At 46.9% G+C, this 16,852-nt stretch overlaps 1 protein-coding gene across 4 annotated transcripts in view; it reads right to left on the reverse strand.

The window, feature by feature from the left end:
* Positions 1–16,852, reverse strand: part of PPP1R13B (protein phosphatase 1 regulatory subunit 13B) — an 83,240-nt gene that overhangs the window by 9,768 nt on the left and 56,620 nt on the right. For all 4 annotated transcript variants that reach the window (XM_027521923.1, XM_027521926.1, XM_027521924.1 and 1 more), the window contains exons 5-9: positions 10,737–10,838; positions 8,049–8,223; positions 6,762–6,958; positions 3,977–4,117; positions 571–751 (exon numbers count right to left, since the gene is read on the reverse strand). In XM_027521923.1, the coding sequence (XP_027377724.1) occupies positions 571–751; positions 3,977–4,117; positions 6,762–6,958; positions 8,049–8,223; positions 10,737–10,838 (796 nt within the window). The remainder of the gene's footprint in view (positions 1–570; positions 752–3,976; positions 4,118–6,761; positions 6,959–8,048; positions 8,224–10,736; positions 10,839–16,852) is intronic.

Consider the following 16,852-nt stretch of genomic DNA (forward strand, 5'->3'; position numbering starts at 1 on the left):
CAGCTACAGCAGTGATCCGCAACCTTGGCGGCACCAGGGACCGGTTTGTGGAAGACAATGTTTCCACGGACCAGGAGGCGAGGGATGACTTAGGGATGATTCACGTGCCTTATGCTGACTGTGCACTTGTTTCTAATCTCATGCCACCGCTGACCTGACAGGAAGTCCCGGCCCATGGCCCTGAGGTTGGGGACCCCTGAGCCACAGAGCTCTGCCCCTGGGGAGGCAGCTGGGTCAGGACGAACAGCCCAGCTGCAGGGAGGCGCCCCTGCTGCCCACCAAGTGCCCTCAAGGGAAAGAAAACCTGTGGTGGGAGAGACCCAGGTCTTAACTAAGCTGTTTTCAGAAACCAGAGTAAGGATGGTGAGTCCAAAAAAGGGCCTGCTCTGGTCTCAGGACTGTCGTTACCGTGGTGGTGCGCAGCTCCCTGAAAGCTGCCCGAGACGGTGACGTGCCTTGGGGGACACTTCACCAGGGCTGGAGTGCGAGGTGGGCCCCTCTGAGACCTCTGCCCCCTGGTTCTCCTCCCTGCCTCCCTGCTCTCCCCAGAAGAGGGCCAGGGCCACTCACCGGATTTGGACCTTCCATGGGCAGCACTCGAGGCGACGGTGAGGGACTGGGGCTTCGCCGGGTCTCCGGGGGCAGGGCAGCTGCCGGTGCTGGGCACCTGGATGTACGGCCCTACCGCCGCCACCCTGCCAGGCGCGCTCAGGGGCGACTGAGGCGACGATGTGCCGTTCACACGGCTCAGCTGCAACATGGAGGAGAGAAAGAGTCAGGAGAACTGTCAGCCTAGTGTGACGGACGGCTCAGACCCGACCCACACGTCAACAGCCACACGTAGGAAGCTCCACCAGCCTGGGAGCCCAGTGCCTAGAAACGGTGAGACCTCCAGAAAGGGCCCTGGCCAAGTCCTGTATGGGTGATGCCTTGATAACACCGACCTGGGTGTGAGCGGTAAAAACTAGGAGCTGAGCGGAGACAGAGCAGCCCCTGGGGACCCCCTCACCTGGGCAGGCAGAGAGGCCCCGTCAAAGCCTGAGCTCTGGGCCTGGCCCCTCCCACTTAGTCACTGTGCTGCCATGGGCAAGTGACTGAGCGTTTCTGAGCCTCTGCAGCCCTGTCTGAAAAGCTGGGGGAAGGGCTGTCCCAAGGACTGAAAGAGACATGCAAGACACAGCAACAGGGTCTGGACGGGCAAGACTCTGAGCAGCTCCCTGAAGGCAGCTCTGCCCATCTCAGCAAGGACACTGGTCCTGTGACACTGCCCCGCCACAAGAGCATGCAGACCAGAGATCTGACAGGGAGACATGGACCCTCAGAGTTCCCCAGACAGGCTGGAAGTGAGACATGCATGCCTTTCCCCCAACTGTTTGCAAAAGTCTGCATGCGTGAGCATGTGTCACTCTGGAGAAACGGTCCATGATTTAAAAAAAAAAAGTAGTATTTATTTTCGTTGCTGCATGTGGGTCTTTACTTGTGGCATGCGGGATCTAGTTCCCTGACCAGGGATCAGACCCGGGCCCCCTGCACTGGGAGTGTGGAGTCCTAACCACTGGACCACCAGGGAAGTCCCAGGGTCCATGATTTTGACAGCTGCTCAAAGGTGCCAAAAACCTTTGGGTTGGAGACACATCTCTGCAGGAGCACCAGCCTCTTCAGGAAGATGCCCTGACGTATCAGGTTCAATAAGCAGTAATGTCTGTATAGCCATTTGGAATGGTTAATTTTACCCATCAACGTGGCGCAGCTGTGATGGTGTTTTTAACATTTAAATCAACAGACTGTGACTAAAGCAGATTGCCCTCCATAATGTGGTTGGGACACCCCATCAGTTGAAGACCCTAGAGGAAAAGACTGCCTCCTTGGAGGCAGAGGGAGTTTTGTTGCAGACAGCCTCAGACCTAGGCTGCAACACCAGCAACTCCCTGGGTTCTTCAGGCCGTAGGCCAGCTGCGCAGAGCTGGGGTGTGCCAGCCTCCACACCTGCCTCAACAGCTCCTGACAGTGAGGTGACTGACTGATCGAGCTCCACACAGGGTGCACAGGGGACTGCCCCACCATCACTGAGACCGAAGCGTGATCAGGGGTGGGGCGAGGGCACGCCTCCTCCCCATGGTCTCTGGGCGAGGGCACGCCTCCTCCCCATGGTCTCTGGGAGAAGGGAACCGTTACCTGCAACCAGGGCATTACACAGAGAACCACTGACCTCTAGGCACCCTGGTTAAAAGAAAACAGTGCAGATATGTAGCCAAGAGCCTCTTCAGCTGAGACCACTGCACACAAGGCCCCCGGCACCCGTCCTCCTCTGGGCCGCCTCCCCCACCCCACCCAGGGAGCCCTGGCGCCCAGCCCTCGCCTCCTGAGCTGCCCCGAGGATGCTGGTCCACCACCAGAGCAGCTCACAGTGAGGACGAGGGGCTCCTGGGGCACCATCCCAGCTGCCGGGCCGCCCACTCCCCTTCCACTGCTGAGGGGAGCAGCCGGTCAGCTCTGCACTGAGGCCCTGCTCCCCCGGAGCCCGCAGCACCACTGGGGGAACACAGAGCCAGCTAGACGCCACACACAGCGGTGGCCATCCTCCCATACGTTCCCTGTGATACACACACTCATGAAGTGCTGGGAGCAACAGCAAGACTCGGGGAGCTCTACTGACAACAGGGCTGGAAACGTGAACACGGGCCCTGGGATATAGAGAACCACCAGAAGTTATACAAGGAGTACAGTGCTGATCGGAAATACACCCGTGTTACAGTTAAACAGAAAAAGACTAGGCACAGAACAGTATAAATGATGTAAATGAAAGTGAAAGTGCCTCAGTCGTGTCCAACTCTGCAATTCCATGGACTATACCGTGCATGGAATTCTCCAGGCCGGGAATACTGGAGTAGGTAGCCTTTGCCTTCTCCAGGGGGTCTTCCTGACCCAGGGATCGAACCCAGGTTTCCTACATTGCAGGCGGATTCTTTACCAGCTGAGCCACAAGGGAAGCCCAAGAACACTGGAGTGGGTAGCCTATCCCTTCTCCATGGGATCTTCCCAACCCAGGAATTGAACCAGGGTATCCTGCATTGCAGGCGGATTCTTTACCAACTGAGCTATGATGTAATTCCTACAATTCCATTTTTAATTAAAAATTGAATACTTTTCTGTCTATATTAAGCAAAAGACTGGCACCATTAACAAGTATCATCGCTGGAGAATGAGGAGGACAGCAGGATGCTGTCTCAGCTGTTCTGTTTAGGGGGCTTCCCAGGTGGCACCAGCAGTAAAGAACCCGCCTGCTAATGCAAGAGACGTAAGAGACACAGGTTCCTTCCCTGGGTTAGGAAGATTCCCTGGAGGAGGGCACGGCAACCCACTTCGGTATTCTTGCCTGGAGAATCCCACGGACAGATGAGCCTGGTGGGCTATAGTCCATAGGGCTGTAAAGAGTCAGACACGACTGAAGCGACTCAGCACATACTGTTTCAACTTTCTTCCAGTGAGTATTCATTACCTTTGAAAGTCAAAATACTAAATAAATAGTTTTTAAAAGCACTAACCCCTTATACAGCACTTTGCTCAAGAATTTACAAAGCCCTGCCACATGGGTTAGGAACCCTTACAGCAGCCCTCAGCTCACAGTAAGTGCATCAGGCACATAAAGTCAAGGACTCTACGCGCACAGCCTGAACCGTGACTCCAGGGCCCAAAGCTCCCCAGTGGAGGGAGACAGAGCCGCCTGGGGAGGGTGCATGGTGAGCAACAGCAGTCTGGGGTGCAGACAGGCTGGTTGATCCCACACTCCAGGAACAACTGTCTTTGGGAACAAGAACTTACTTCTACTGACATTTTTTATGGTTTACGGCCAGTTCGTGCTCTATCAGCTATGGCAGTGGGGGGCAGCAGGGCGGCCTTACAGCAAAGATGTACACTCTGAGGACGAACCATTTGCAGTGTTTTATCTCACAGAAATATTTTCTTTTGCACATGCCTGAGTTTTCTTCCCGTACAGACGCTCGCGCAGCTCGCTAATCCGCTTGTCCATCATGGCCACCTCCACGTTGCGTTTATTCAAGAGCTCCTTCTGCTGCTGCAGCTTTGAATTCTGTTCCTGGTTGAGCTGGTTACGAATCTGCAGAACAGAAAATACAATGTTTATGATCTGTATTCATTAAAAGGTCAAATTCTCATTGTTGGGGGGTTAAAAAAAGGAAGAAGAAAAAAGCAACATTTGGTTCTTACGTGTATTTATATACAGGCATCATCCCAGGTGCTAAATAGTTTACAGGTACAGCAGGGATGAAGCCGGAACCTAATTCTTATGGAACAATAAGAGAGCAGGTATCCGCAAATGTGTCTTCAGAGTGTACAGAGGACTAGTGGGAAACAAGCCTGTGGCCCTAGGGAGCTGGGGTGGGAGGCCATTCAGTGACCCTGTCCTGGACACGCCAAGGGACCTAGGGAGAGGCGTCTGGTTCTGCCCCACGCAGGAGACCCATGGACGGTCCGAACACCAAACTGAATGTTCTTATATCATTTTTAAAAATTGCTGCACACAAACTCTTAATTGTGGCATGTAGGATCTAGTTTTCTGACCAGGGATTGACCCAGGCCCTCTGCACTGGGAGCTTGGAGTCTCAGCCACTGGACCACCAAGGAAGTCCCTTTTATGATATTTTAATGGGTTAATCAGAACTTTAAAAATATGAAATAGAGAACAGAAAACATCACAGTGCACTGCGCACCGGAGGCTAATGAGCACTGTCGTGTCCAACTCTTTCAGATGCACACAGGTACCAGCACATATAAGAGGAACTAAAAAGCCTCTTGATGAAAGTGAAAGTGGAGAGTGAAAAAGTTGGCTTAAAGCTCAACATTCAGAAAATGAAGATCAGGGCATCTGGTCCCATCACTTCATGGGAAATAGACGGGGAAACAGTGGAAAGTGGCAGACTTTATTTTTCTGGGCTCCAAAATCACTACAGATGGTGACTGCAGCCATGAAATTAAAAGACGCTTACTCCTTGGAAGGAAAGTTATGTTCAACCTAGATAGCATACTCAAAAGCAGAGACATTACTTTGCCAACAAAGGTTCGTCTAGTCAAGGCTATGGTTTTTCCTGTGGTCATGTATGGATGTGAGAGTTGGACTGTGAAGACGGCTGAGCGCTGAAGAATTGATGCTTTTGAACTGTGTGGTGTTGGAGAAGACTCTTGAGAGTCCCTTGGACTGCAAGGAGATCCAACCAGTCCATTCTGAAGGAGATCAGCCCTGGGATTTCTTTGGAAGGCATGATGCTAAAGCTGAAACTCCAGTAGTTTGGCCACCTCATGCGAAGAGTTGACTCATGGAAAAGACTCTGATGCTGGGAGGGATTGGGGGCAGGAGGAGAAGGGGACGAAAGAGGATGAGATGGCTGGATGGCATCACCGACTCGATGGACGTGAGTCTGAGTGAACTCCGGGAGTTGGTGATGGACAGGGAGGCCTGGCGTGCTGCAATTCATGGGGTCGCAAAGAGTCGGACACAACTGAGCGACTGATCTGATCTTACCTGACCAGCACATACACACTGGTACCAGACAGGAGGTAACATGTACTTTTTAAGTTTGACTGCAGTCAAAAAGTTGGAAATGCATATAAATAAATATAATACATTCATCACATTTCACCAAAAGAATTCTTAAAAACTGCACTTTTTAACAATTGCTTAAAACCATAAAAAGTAATAAATTCTTATAACACTTTATTTCATGCCATTTTAATACCGTAATATTTATATTACAGAACTTAATGGCAGCCATGAGCCAGTTTATTCCCTGTGATTAAAAATCCCCATTTCGTAAAGTGATAGAATCCTTTTTCTAGCAAGTGCTAATAGAAGCACAAATCTTGCTTCTGGCTTGACAAACCACCTGCTGCACGCCTCCTGAGGGTTGCTGACGACTGTGTCCTCCCAAGATCCACCCTGGTCCCCAGTGTGACTGCACCAGTCAGGAGGCTGGGGCCTTCATGGTGGGGTTGTAAGAGGAGGGAGAGAAAGCAGAGCAGGTGAGGACACAGCAAGAAGGCGGCCAGGAAGGGACCCTCCCCGTGAGCTGAGTCTACCAGCACTCTGATCTGGGACTTCCAGCCTCCAGAACCGTTAAGACAGACCTGTCTGCAGTTTTAAGGCAGCCCAAGCTGACAAACACAAGGATTTAACAACAGGCATCAATCTTGTCAAAACACAGCTTACACAAAGGCCTTAGGTATCATCTGAAGCTTAGTTCTTTACCAGTTCATTATATTGCCAATTAAATTCATATCAAATTTCTGTACTAAAAGCATGCTCAGTGAGAGAAGTCACTCACAGAGAACTACAACTGCATGACTCCATTCATACGGAATTTCCAGAACAGGCAAATCCATAGAGACTGAAAGTAGAGTCACGGCTGCTTAGGGCTAGAGGGGTAGGGAGTTGTGGGGTGATGGTGAAGAGGCGTGGGATTTCTTTTGCAAGCGGTGAAGATAGTCTAAAATCGACTGTGGTGGTGGATACAGACTCTGTGTAGATACTGAAACCACTTACTTGTAAACTGTAAATTGGTGTATCATAAACTATGAATTATAGCTCAAAGCTGTTCAAAACATTCTTTTGTACTGAATACATTTGGTGCCTACTATTAAAGTAGAATTTATTCATTTTCAATTTCTGAGGTTTACAGCCTGCACCGGAAGGACGCCCAAAAGAAGGACGTTTTAACAGAATCATTCCTCAAACTCAGGGGAGTCACCTGGAGCTCCTGGTACAGTCTTTTCAGCTCCACTGCTGCCGGTCCTGTCAGCTTGCCACTGTAAGGCTGGAACCCGTTCAGTTTTCCCTTCTTTAAATCTTCTAATTGTTGACTGAGTTGATCAACTCTTAAAATTGCAGTCTGTACTTCCTGCTTCTTTTCCTGGAACATGGCACTGAATCTTTCTATTTCAGCAGCTGTAATTTCCCATCAGTAAAGAAAAAAACATAATTAGTGGACTTGTTTTTTCATGGTATTTTGCTTTTTTTTGGGTGACAGTTCTTCATTTCTATACCTTTAACTCAACTCTGGCATTATCCTTGGGGAGAAAACCATAAGGTGCATAATCCAGAACGTATTTCAACAAACATGTGACCACTTGGAAGACAGTCATTTGCACTAATTATTTAATGTTTTAATTTTGAAGAAATTACTTATTTCATTGGCTGTGCTGGGTCTTAACTGTGGCATGTGGGATCCAGTTCCTTGACTAGGGCTTGAACCCAGGCTGCCTGCATTGGGAGCGAGGAGTCTCAGCCACTGGACCACCAGGGAAGTGCCTGAATGTTTTTAAATTAGGGCAACTGTCCCAAAGCTACCTTGGTCAAGCCACTTAGGAAGCTCAATGCACCAAAGATACCACTCTGTGAGGGCAGGACCACCCAAATCTATCTTGCTTATTACTGTAACATAAAGCAGGTACTGGGCTTCCCTGGTAGCTCAGATGGTAAAGAATCTGCCTACAATGAAGGAGACTGAGGTTAAGTTCCTGGGGAGGGAAGATCCCCTGGAGAAGGGAATTGCTACCCCCTCCAGTATTCTCACCTGGAGAATCCCATGGAGTCGCAAAGAGTCCGACACGACTGAGCAACTCACGCTACCACCACCAAAGTGGGCACTAACTGAACAGTAAAGTGACGATCCACGCACACACACGGTGAGCATCTGTGTGCTTCAGCTCAACACACAGATAGAACTGAGGCTGCTCGGTTAAAACAGAACCTCCCTCATGAACTGAGTCTTAAGAGGACCCGAGTCTTAATCCAACGGGTGGCTACAAGCGAGGTAACAGGAGGGTCTCCCTAATACCCTGCTAAGGCTGCAGAAGGTCTTCTAAGACCTCCTAGTCTCACCACGCATCCTGGCAGCTGCAGATGGCAGAGCAAAGCTCCAGCGCTTCCCTACAGCGAGCTCTGGCATCAGCTTATGACTGAGGCGCTTGGAAACCAGCCTGTCTCACTTGGTCTATGCCTAGGGAGCGTGGACGCCCTGGGCCGCAGCACGTACATAGATTGCCATTCATGATTTTGCTGTAGTCTACTTGTCCTCTCATGGCACGGATCTTCTTCAGCTTATTTTCCTGGGCTTCAACTCGTTCTTTCAATTTCTGAAGCTTTTCATTTTCAGAAATAGACTGCTGCTGACGGCGCTCCTGTTGCTTTAGAAAATGTAAACGCTGTTCCTATCGAGAGAGGAGAATAGCTAGCTTTGAAAATTGAAATGCACAGTCACTTCTGAACACTAAAAACAGTTTAAGTGGAACCCACAGGATCTCCTGTCTTCATGAATATTAGAGAAATGCTGGACACCCCCTCACTGCCATCCTGTGTGTGAAGCCCAGCAGCCCAAGCTTCCTGCTGCTGGTACCAGGTTTCCCGTGCCTACAAAGCAGCTTCCACGGGTCCCTTGCTTAACCTCCTAAAGGAAATGAGCACTGACCAGCAGATTTTATACTGAAAAGAGAGAAGGTGATTAGTAAGGAGATGAACCTCTAATTTGCTAAGTGGCAGGGACCCTGGAGGAAGTGCTTGTTTTCTTTAGGACTAGTTTCTTCAAAAGGAATCAAACATTTTATCATTAAACAAGAACAGGACAGCCCTACAGTAAAAGCACATGTAACACTCTTCGATAGTTTTTTACCCCACTCGTGTGAAGGCACACCTACAGGGTAACAGCACCACTGTGGTCCTGTCCGCATGCGTGGATATACCTAAGGAGAATATACCTAAGGAGAATATACCTAAGGAGAATATACCTAAGGAGAATATACCTAAGGAGAATATACCTAAGGAGAATATACCTAAGGAGAATATACCTAAGGAGAATATACCTAAGGAGAATATACCTAAGGAGAATATACCTAAGGAGAATATACCTAAGGAGAATATACCTAAGGAGAATATACCTAAGGAGAATATACCTAAGGAGAATATACCTAAGGAGAATATACCTAAGGAGAATATACCTAAGGAGAATATACCTAAGGAGAATATACCTAAGGAGAATATACCTAAGGAGAATATACCTAAGGAGAATATACCTAAGGAGAGGTCTACATGTGACTGCAGGCATGACACGTGCAACCTAAGGAAGGGGATATGAGCTGAAACATGGAATAACCCGCATCAACTTGAGTTACACTGCTGAAAATATCAAAGATTCCTTTCAATAGCAGTACCCCTGAATCAATATTTGGAGAGAAAAAGAAAAGCAGAATTAGAAAAGCTTATGATGACATAATACCATGTACATTTCATCTTAGAAACATTATTAATGGAATGAATATATCTTCCAATTTACATAGCTTTTAATTGTTCTTTATCCTTGTATTACTAATAAATCCAATAAACTTTGCAAGACTACCTTCAAAAACAAGTCCAATTTAAACTGTTATTAACATGAATATGGACAGAGTCACATGGTCATTCAATAAATGAAAATAAGTTGAACTGGACATTTGGTTACTAAGCTCTCTCTACAGAGAAAGCAGTAAGAACCTGGGCAGTGATGTCTGCGTGTTCTCTGTGTAGCAGTGTCAGGACAGTTAAGATTATTAGGTCAGGAATCATGCTCAGCAGGCATGGGAGATAGGTCTGATGTTTCAGTCCAAGACTAAACCACTATTCAGAACAGTTGTGAAACCAAGCCATCAGTGTGGGGCCATCCCGGGTACAAAAGCCCTACTGTGTCCCCATTTCTGGTTTATAGGAAGAGGGCTTCAGACTCCTACCCCTTCCCTGAGTCCAAAAGGCAGACTCACACAGTCACTAACCAGGGCAGCGAGGGGATGCAGAGATAAAGCAGGAGCTGTCGGGAAACAGGGTCCTGGCCCCTCCGCCTGCCTCCCCGCTCCCCCGGGGACACACTGCACAACCTATCCTGAGCTCCTCTGCAGAAATTTAGGCCTCACCGGGTGGAGGCTGGTAACTCCAGGCTGAGCACAAGACTCCTAGACACCAGCCTGTTATCTCACCACCAACCTATCAGAACACAATTACACACTGCAGTCTTCACCCCAAATTTTGCCTATTAAAAAAAATACATTCCTGAGAACCATCAATGAGTTGGATTTTTTGAGCATGAGCCAACTGTTCTCCTTGCCCGGCTCTGCAATAAAGCTTTCTCTTTTCCAAACTCCAACATTTCCATTTTGGTTTCTTTGGCTTCATTATGGGTGGGCAATAGTTTCAAATCCTGTGACAAAGTTTCAGTGACAAATCGAGTCCTCAGTGTATACAGTGAGTTCCTACCATGCCCCAAACAGAGTTCTTGCAGGGCAGGGTACGAGGAAGCCAGTATCTTCGGGGCCCATGACCAGCGTCTTATTGCGGACCGCTGGCTTCCTCTAGAACACTAATGCCAACCACGCCAGCTGAGAACACACCCAGAGGAGAAAGAAGGGGACGATGGACAGCATCTTTTCTTTCCAAATTTTATCTACAAGTGGGTTAAGTTCAACCGCTTCCTGTCCTGGGGGTCTGAGTGTGCAAGTCAAGGGTCAGATGCTCTTGCCCGATACTTCCCCAATGTCAAGAAGCCATAGTGTGCCCTTCTTATCACAGAAGCGATCATGAAGAGGGACAACGTTTACCACTGTGGGAGCACAGTTCTACTCACACGGATCAGCCATGGAATCTAAACTAACGCTGAAGAACACTCTTGCTGACCGTTCCCCACTGCCACTTAGTAACGTACCTTGGCAACCAGCATCTGCTGCTGGTTTTCAATCTGCTGTTGCTGCCGAGCTGCCATATCTTGGAGTTCTGAGAGGGTAAGTTCAACACGTGGATTCCCAACCTATAGAGAACAAAACACGCTCAGACTGGAATGGATGCTTGTCTGGGTCATCATTTTTCTCTAATGTCAGAATGCACACACATCAAGATTTTTAAATAGGTTCCCTAGAAGTTAGAGGAACATAAGTTAGTTTACTTTCTCCTAAGAACCTTTCCTCATTGTTGACTGCTTCTATTAAATTTATTTGAGTAAATGGGGATGTCAAATGTTTAAGAGTACACAAATTAAAAAATAAATGTGCAGGTGACACCTAAGGGCAAATGTCATTTCACTGCCACCTGGTCTCGAGAAGCGGAAATGCATCAAAGATTCTGAAATATAAATATCTCATTAAAAACACCATCAGTATGGCCTACACCAAAGACTGACCCACGATCGACAGAGCATTATCCACATCCGCAGGAGTGGCAACTGATGGAATCTGAAAGCATGTCCCCATCCTGTTACTGACAGGATGCATTTTTTTGTGCTCATCATGAGCTTTCAGTTCAGTTCAGTTAAGTCGCTCAGTCGTGTCCGACTCTTTGCGACCCCATGAATCACAGCATGCCAGGCCTCCCTGTCCATCACCAACTCCCAGAGTTCACTCAGACTCACGTCCATCGAGTCAGTGATGCCATCCAGACATCTCATCCTCTGTCGTCCCCTTCTCCTCCTGCCCCCAATCCCTCCCAGCATCAGAGTCTTTTCCAATGAGTCAACTCTTCGCATGAGGTGGCCAAAGTACTGGAGTTTCAGCTTCAGCATCATTCCTTCCAAAGAACACCCAGGGCTGATCTCCTTCAGGATGGACTGGTTGGATCTCCTTGCAGTCCAAGGGACTCTCAAGAGTCTTCTCCAACACCACAGCTCAAAAGCATCAATTCTTTGGCACTCAGCTTTCTTCCCAGTCCAACTCTCACATCCATACATGACTACTGGAAAAGCCATAGCCTTGACTAGATGGACCTTTATTGGCACAGTAATGTCTCTGCTTTTGAATATGCTATCTAGCTTGGTCATAACTTTCCCTCCAAGGAGTAAGCGTCTTTTAATTTCATGGCTGCAATCACCATCTGCAGTGATTTTGGAGCCCAGAAAAATAAAGTCTGACACTTTCCACTGTTTCCCCATCTATTTGCCATGAAGTGATGGGACCGATGCCATGATCTTCATTTTCTGAATGTTGAGCTTTAAGCCAACTTTTTCACTCTCCTCTTTCACTTTCATTGAGGCTTTTTTTAGTTCCTCTTCACTTTCTGCCATAAGGGTAGTGTCAGCTGCATATCTGAGGTTATTGATATTTCTCCCAGCAATCTTGATTCCAGCTTGTGTTTCTTCCAGTCCAGCGTTTCTCATGAGGTACTCTGCATATAAGTTAAATAAGCAGGGTGATAATATACAGCCTTGACATACTCCTGTTCCTATTTGGAACCAGTCTGTTGTTCCGTGTCCAGTTCTGACTGTTGCTTCCTGACCTGCATAAAGATTTCTCAAGAGGCAGGTCAGGTGGTCTGGTATTCCCATCTCTCTCAGACTTTTCCACAGTTTATTGTGATCCACACAGTCAAAGGCTTTGGCATAGTCAATAAAGCAGAAATAGATGTTTTTCTGGAACTCTCCTGCTTTTTCGATGATCCAGCGGATGTTGGCAATTTGATCTCTGGTTCCTCTGCCTTTTCTAAAACCAGCTTGAACATCTGGAAGTTCACGGTTCACGTATTGCTGAAGCCTGGAGAATTTTGAGCATTACTTTACTAGTGTGTGAGATGAGTGCAACTGTGTGGTAGTTTGAGCATTCTTTGGCATTGCCTTTCTTTGGGATTGGAATGAAAACTGACCTTTTCCAGTCTTGTGGCCACTGCTGAGTTTTCCAAATTTGCTGGCATATTGAGTGCAGCACTTTCACAGCATCATCTTCCAGGAAAGCTCAACTGGAATTCCATCACTTCCACTAGCTTTGTTCGTAGTGATGCTTCCTAAGGCCCACTTGACTACACATTCCAGGATGTCTGGCTCTAGGTGAGTGATCACATCATCGTGATTATCTTGGTCAAGAAGTACAGTTCTTCTGTCATGAACCTTGCTCTAAAGTAATTACTTCCCACTTATGAACTCATTTAAGCCTTAAAATGACACTCTCAGGCAGAGATCATTACAGCTCCATTCTACAGATGAGAAAATAAGCAGAGAGAAGTTCAAATAATATGCCCCAGGTCAGTTGCATGGACAGAGAAGGATGCAGAGGTTTGTTCCTGACCATCTCCTACAGCACCCCCTTCTAGACTGGACGTGTGACATGCACTGCATCACACAATCTTCACAACAGACCTGTGCAGGCAAATGAGCCCACACTGCAGAGGAATCCCGGGGGAAAGGCAGAGGGATATGGTTAAGGACACAGAGCTGGCAGAGGGCCAGAGCTCCGATTCCAGCCACGCCTGTCTTCCTTCAGCCTTCTCCAGCCCATGGGTCACACCACGCAGGTGCACAGCCCCTCCTTGGAGCTCCACGGTCCATCTCTGGGCTCCTCTGTACTCTGGGCCTCTTGTAACTTTTCACAAGGGTACCAAGCCCTGTTCCTCCGACTTCTGTCCTCCCCAAATCATATGGTGGTAAGCTCATTCTGGACTGTTAGAAAGTGGAATCAGGATTTAATTAACTGGAGCCCCCATTCTGTTTATCTAAAGTCCTGATAAAGCAATGTGGAGCAAGTTCCTTTTCTAAACCAGGTGCTGTAAACTGTCAAGTTACAGAAATTTCATTTGAGATTGGTTCATTCTACAAAAATGCCCCACCTGTCACAATGCACTCAAATTTCTGCTTTAATATTAAGAAAGTGTTCTAATTTCCATCTACTGAGATTTTTGCAGTCACCACCACAAGGAATTTTTAAATTACTTATTTTTGGCTGCGCTCGGTCTTTGCCGCTGCGCACGCTTTCTCTGGTTCCGGCGAGCAGGGGCCACCATTAATTACAACGCGTGGGGTTCTCGTTGCCGTGGCTTCTCTTGGTGCAGAGCACAGGCTCTCGGCGCGTGGGCTTTTGTAGTTGCGGCTTGCGAGTTTAGTTTGTCCCATGGCATGTGGAAGCTTCCCGAACCAGGGACTGAACCCATGTTCCCTGCACTGGCAGGTGGATTCTTCATCAGGGAAGTTCAACAAAAGGTATTTTTGAAACTTTCAGAAACATATTTTCGACTAGAGAAAAATGAAGTTCCTGTAACAAATCTTTCACTTTACATTAATTTCATAATTTTACAACTTGAAAAAACCCCAAAACTTAGCTCTTTGGTCTCCCCTCCCCACCAAGGGCTTAAAATAACAATGAAAAGACGACGGAGGAGAAACTGAACGGTTGCGTGTTCTGATATTTACACTTGTGAACAAGACACAGCTCTCTGTATGTGTTGTATTATGTGTGTCTCTAATTATAAACTAAGATATATTATATTGACATAAGTAATTCAGATATTGTATCTTAGGTATATACTAATATATATTGTACTTTAATAGAAATTTTCCCTGGTGGCTCAGATGGTAAAGGTCTGCCTACAGTGTGGGAGACCCAGGTTCAATCCCTGGGTCAGAAAGATCCTCTGGAGAAGGAAATGGCAACCCACTCCAGTTCTCTTGCCTGGAATATCCTATGGACAGAGGAGCGCGGTAGGCTACAGTCCATGAGGTCGCAAAGAGTTGGACATGACTGAGCCACTTCACTTTCAAAACATCTATATGTCACATGGGCTAGCCCAACACAAAGCTCTTAATCTGAAGTTGAATAGAAATTTATTGATGTAGATATTACAAACATAAAACTGTATAAATCTGTGTTCAGCTCAGTGAATTATTTCAAAGTGAACACACCTGTGTAACTTAACTTTATTTTAAATGGGTTATAAAAACACAAGCCACCATAAACTTGTAAGTCAAAAGATAGGCAACATTTTATACTTTAGTACATATTCCCTAATTTGTTCAATGTGAAAATTTAGCAGCAAGCATCTTTTCAGGGTTTTTTTTTTTAAAGAAAACAAAAACCTCTGATGCAAATTCGATCCTTTTATGACAGGCCTAACAGCATGTATTTCTCCATGTAAACTAAACCCCAGAGGAATAATTTTAAATTCTCCATATGAACTCAATTTATTCAGACAAACCTATGACCTAATTCCTCACTTATTTCTTTTCATTGCATCTAATAAGAAGAAATCAAATCCTGCTCCCTTGGGCACTTGAAGGTCCCTCATTATGGTAGTTATCTGATGAGATCAACTCCAGGTTACAGAGAGGACAAGTCACTTCCACGACCAGTAAAATGAGTGGGAAAGTTCTCTCGGGACAGCTCTGCAGGCCCATGCAAAGGACTCAGCTCCCCAGCCTTGACAGGGTGGAGGGGTCAGGAGAACTGGAGTTATTTTTTTGTTTGAGCACTATACATGTTTGAAATCATGGTAAGTCATTTACTCTTGATATGCCAGATATAATCCCAGACACTGTAAGTAATAAAAAAGTAAAATGCAGTTGGTCCCTGTTTCCAACGAGCGAGCCTCTCTTCTGCTGAATGAGATAAGAATCCATCAAGTTCAACCATGAGGAATGGAACCTGAGCTCAGTTCTCTATTCTGATATTCTCACTGTGAAATAAAACGAGCATTCTCCCAGCGCAGCGGTGAGGACTTGCGCGTCATCGTGCACTCCTGTGAAAAGTGCACTGTGCGGCTGGCACCATCTTGGAAAGCCTGCGAGCAGCTCAGAAAAGCAGGACCACAGCCGGCTGCCCTGGTCCACCTGAGACCTGCAGGTCTGAGAACACAAAGCGCCTCTTAAAGCCTCACACCCCAAAGAGCTACGAGTCCAAATGAGAAGCCGAGCCCTCCTTACATTACTGCTCCTGACTTTACAGAAATTCCGTGTAAAAACATTATCTCATGGGCTTGAAAACAGATCCTCCAGCCCAGTCAAGCTCTGGATGACTGTGATTCTGGCCGACACCTTGATTACAGTGTCACAAGAGACTCTGAATCCAAGTCACCCAGACAAGCCCTGACTTCCTGACCCCTAGAAACTACATAGATACTATAATGTGCTGTTTATTTCATAACACTGTTAATAAAAATCCCATGATTTTCTAATTTTTATGTTCCTAATTTAAGATCAGCAACTTAAAAAAATTGATAAGCATATATTCTAACCCGTTTCTTTTTTTTTTTTTTTTTTTTTTAGTTTTTTTCTTTCTAACCCATTTCTGACACAAAACTTCAAAAACATACATAATGGCAGTAAGTTAACAAAATGAAATGACAGGCTAGTATATTAAACACACAGTGAAATTTTTCACATTTACTTTAACTGAGGCATAATTTACAGACCATAAGCACACCATGTGAAGTATGCTGCTGCATTAGGTGACCACTGCACATCACCGTTTAACCACCACCCCAGTCAACACAATGCCGCCATCATCCCAGAAAGCTCCCCTCCGAGCTTCCCAGTCAATTCTACCCGTGGGGGTGGGGGCGGTTGCGCCACGATCACCAAGCCCTGTGTGCTCAAGAAGTTCACTAGACAGGGTCACTTCCTTGGGTCTGGCTTCTTTCCTTCAGCACGGCGTTGTAGAAACTCGTCCACGCTGCTCCTTTCTGCTGTCGACAGCACTCACTTGTATAAGCACTTTTATTTTCCCGCTCATCTGCTCATGAGCATTCAGGTCATTTCCACTCCTTAGCTATGAGGGATAAAGCCATCTTGAACATTCATGCACCAGTATTTATGTGGACAAATGTTCTGGCTTATTTTGGGTAACTGATGTCAAGAAGTGAAGCTGGGGACTGAGCGCTGTGTGGTTAAGTGCTCGTTTCACTCACTCAAACTGACAAACTGCTCTCCAGCGTGAAGCATCATCCTACACTCTCCCAGCAACACACAAGAGTTCCAGCTTCACCTCATCCTCGCTGACATCATCCTACACTCTCCCAGCAACACACAAGAGTTCCAGCTTCACCTCATCCTCGCTGACATTTGGCGTTGTCAGG

Source organism: Bos indicus x Bos taurus, chromosome 21 (genome assembly GCF_003369695.1).
Source record: "Bos indicus x Bos taurus breed Angus x Brahman F1 hybrid chromosome 21, Bos_hybrid_MaternalHap_v2.0, whole genome shotgun sequence".
NCBI classification, from domain to species: Eukaryota; Metazoa; Chordata; class Mammalia; order Artiodactyla; family Bovidae; genus Bos; species Bos indicus x Bos taurus.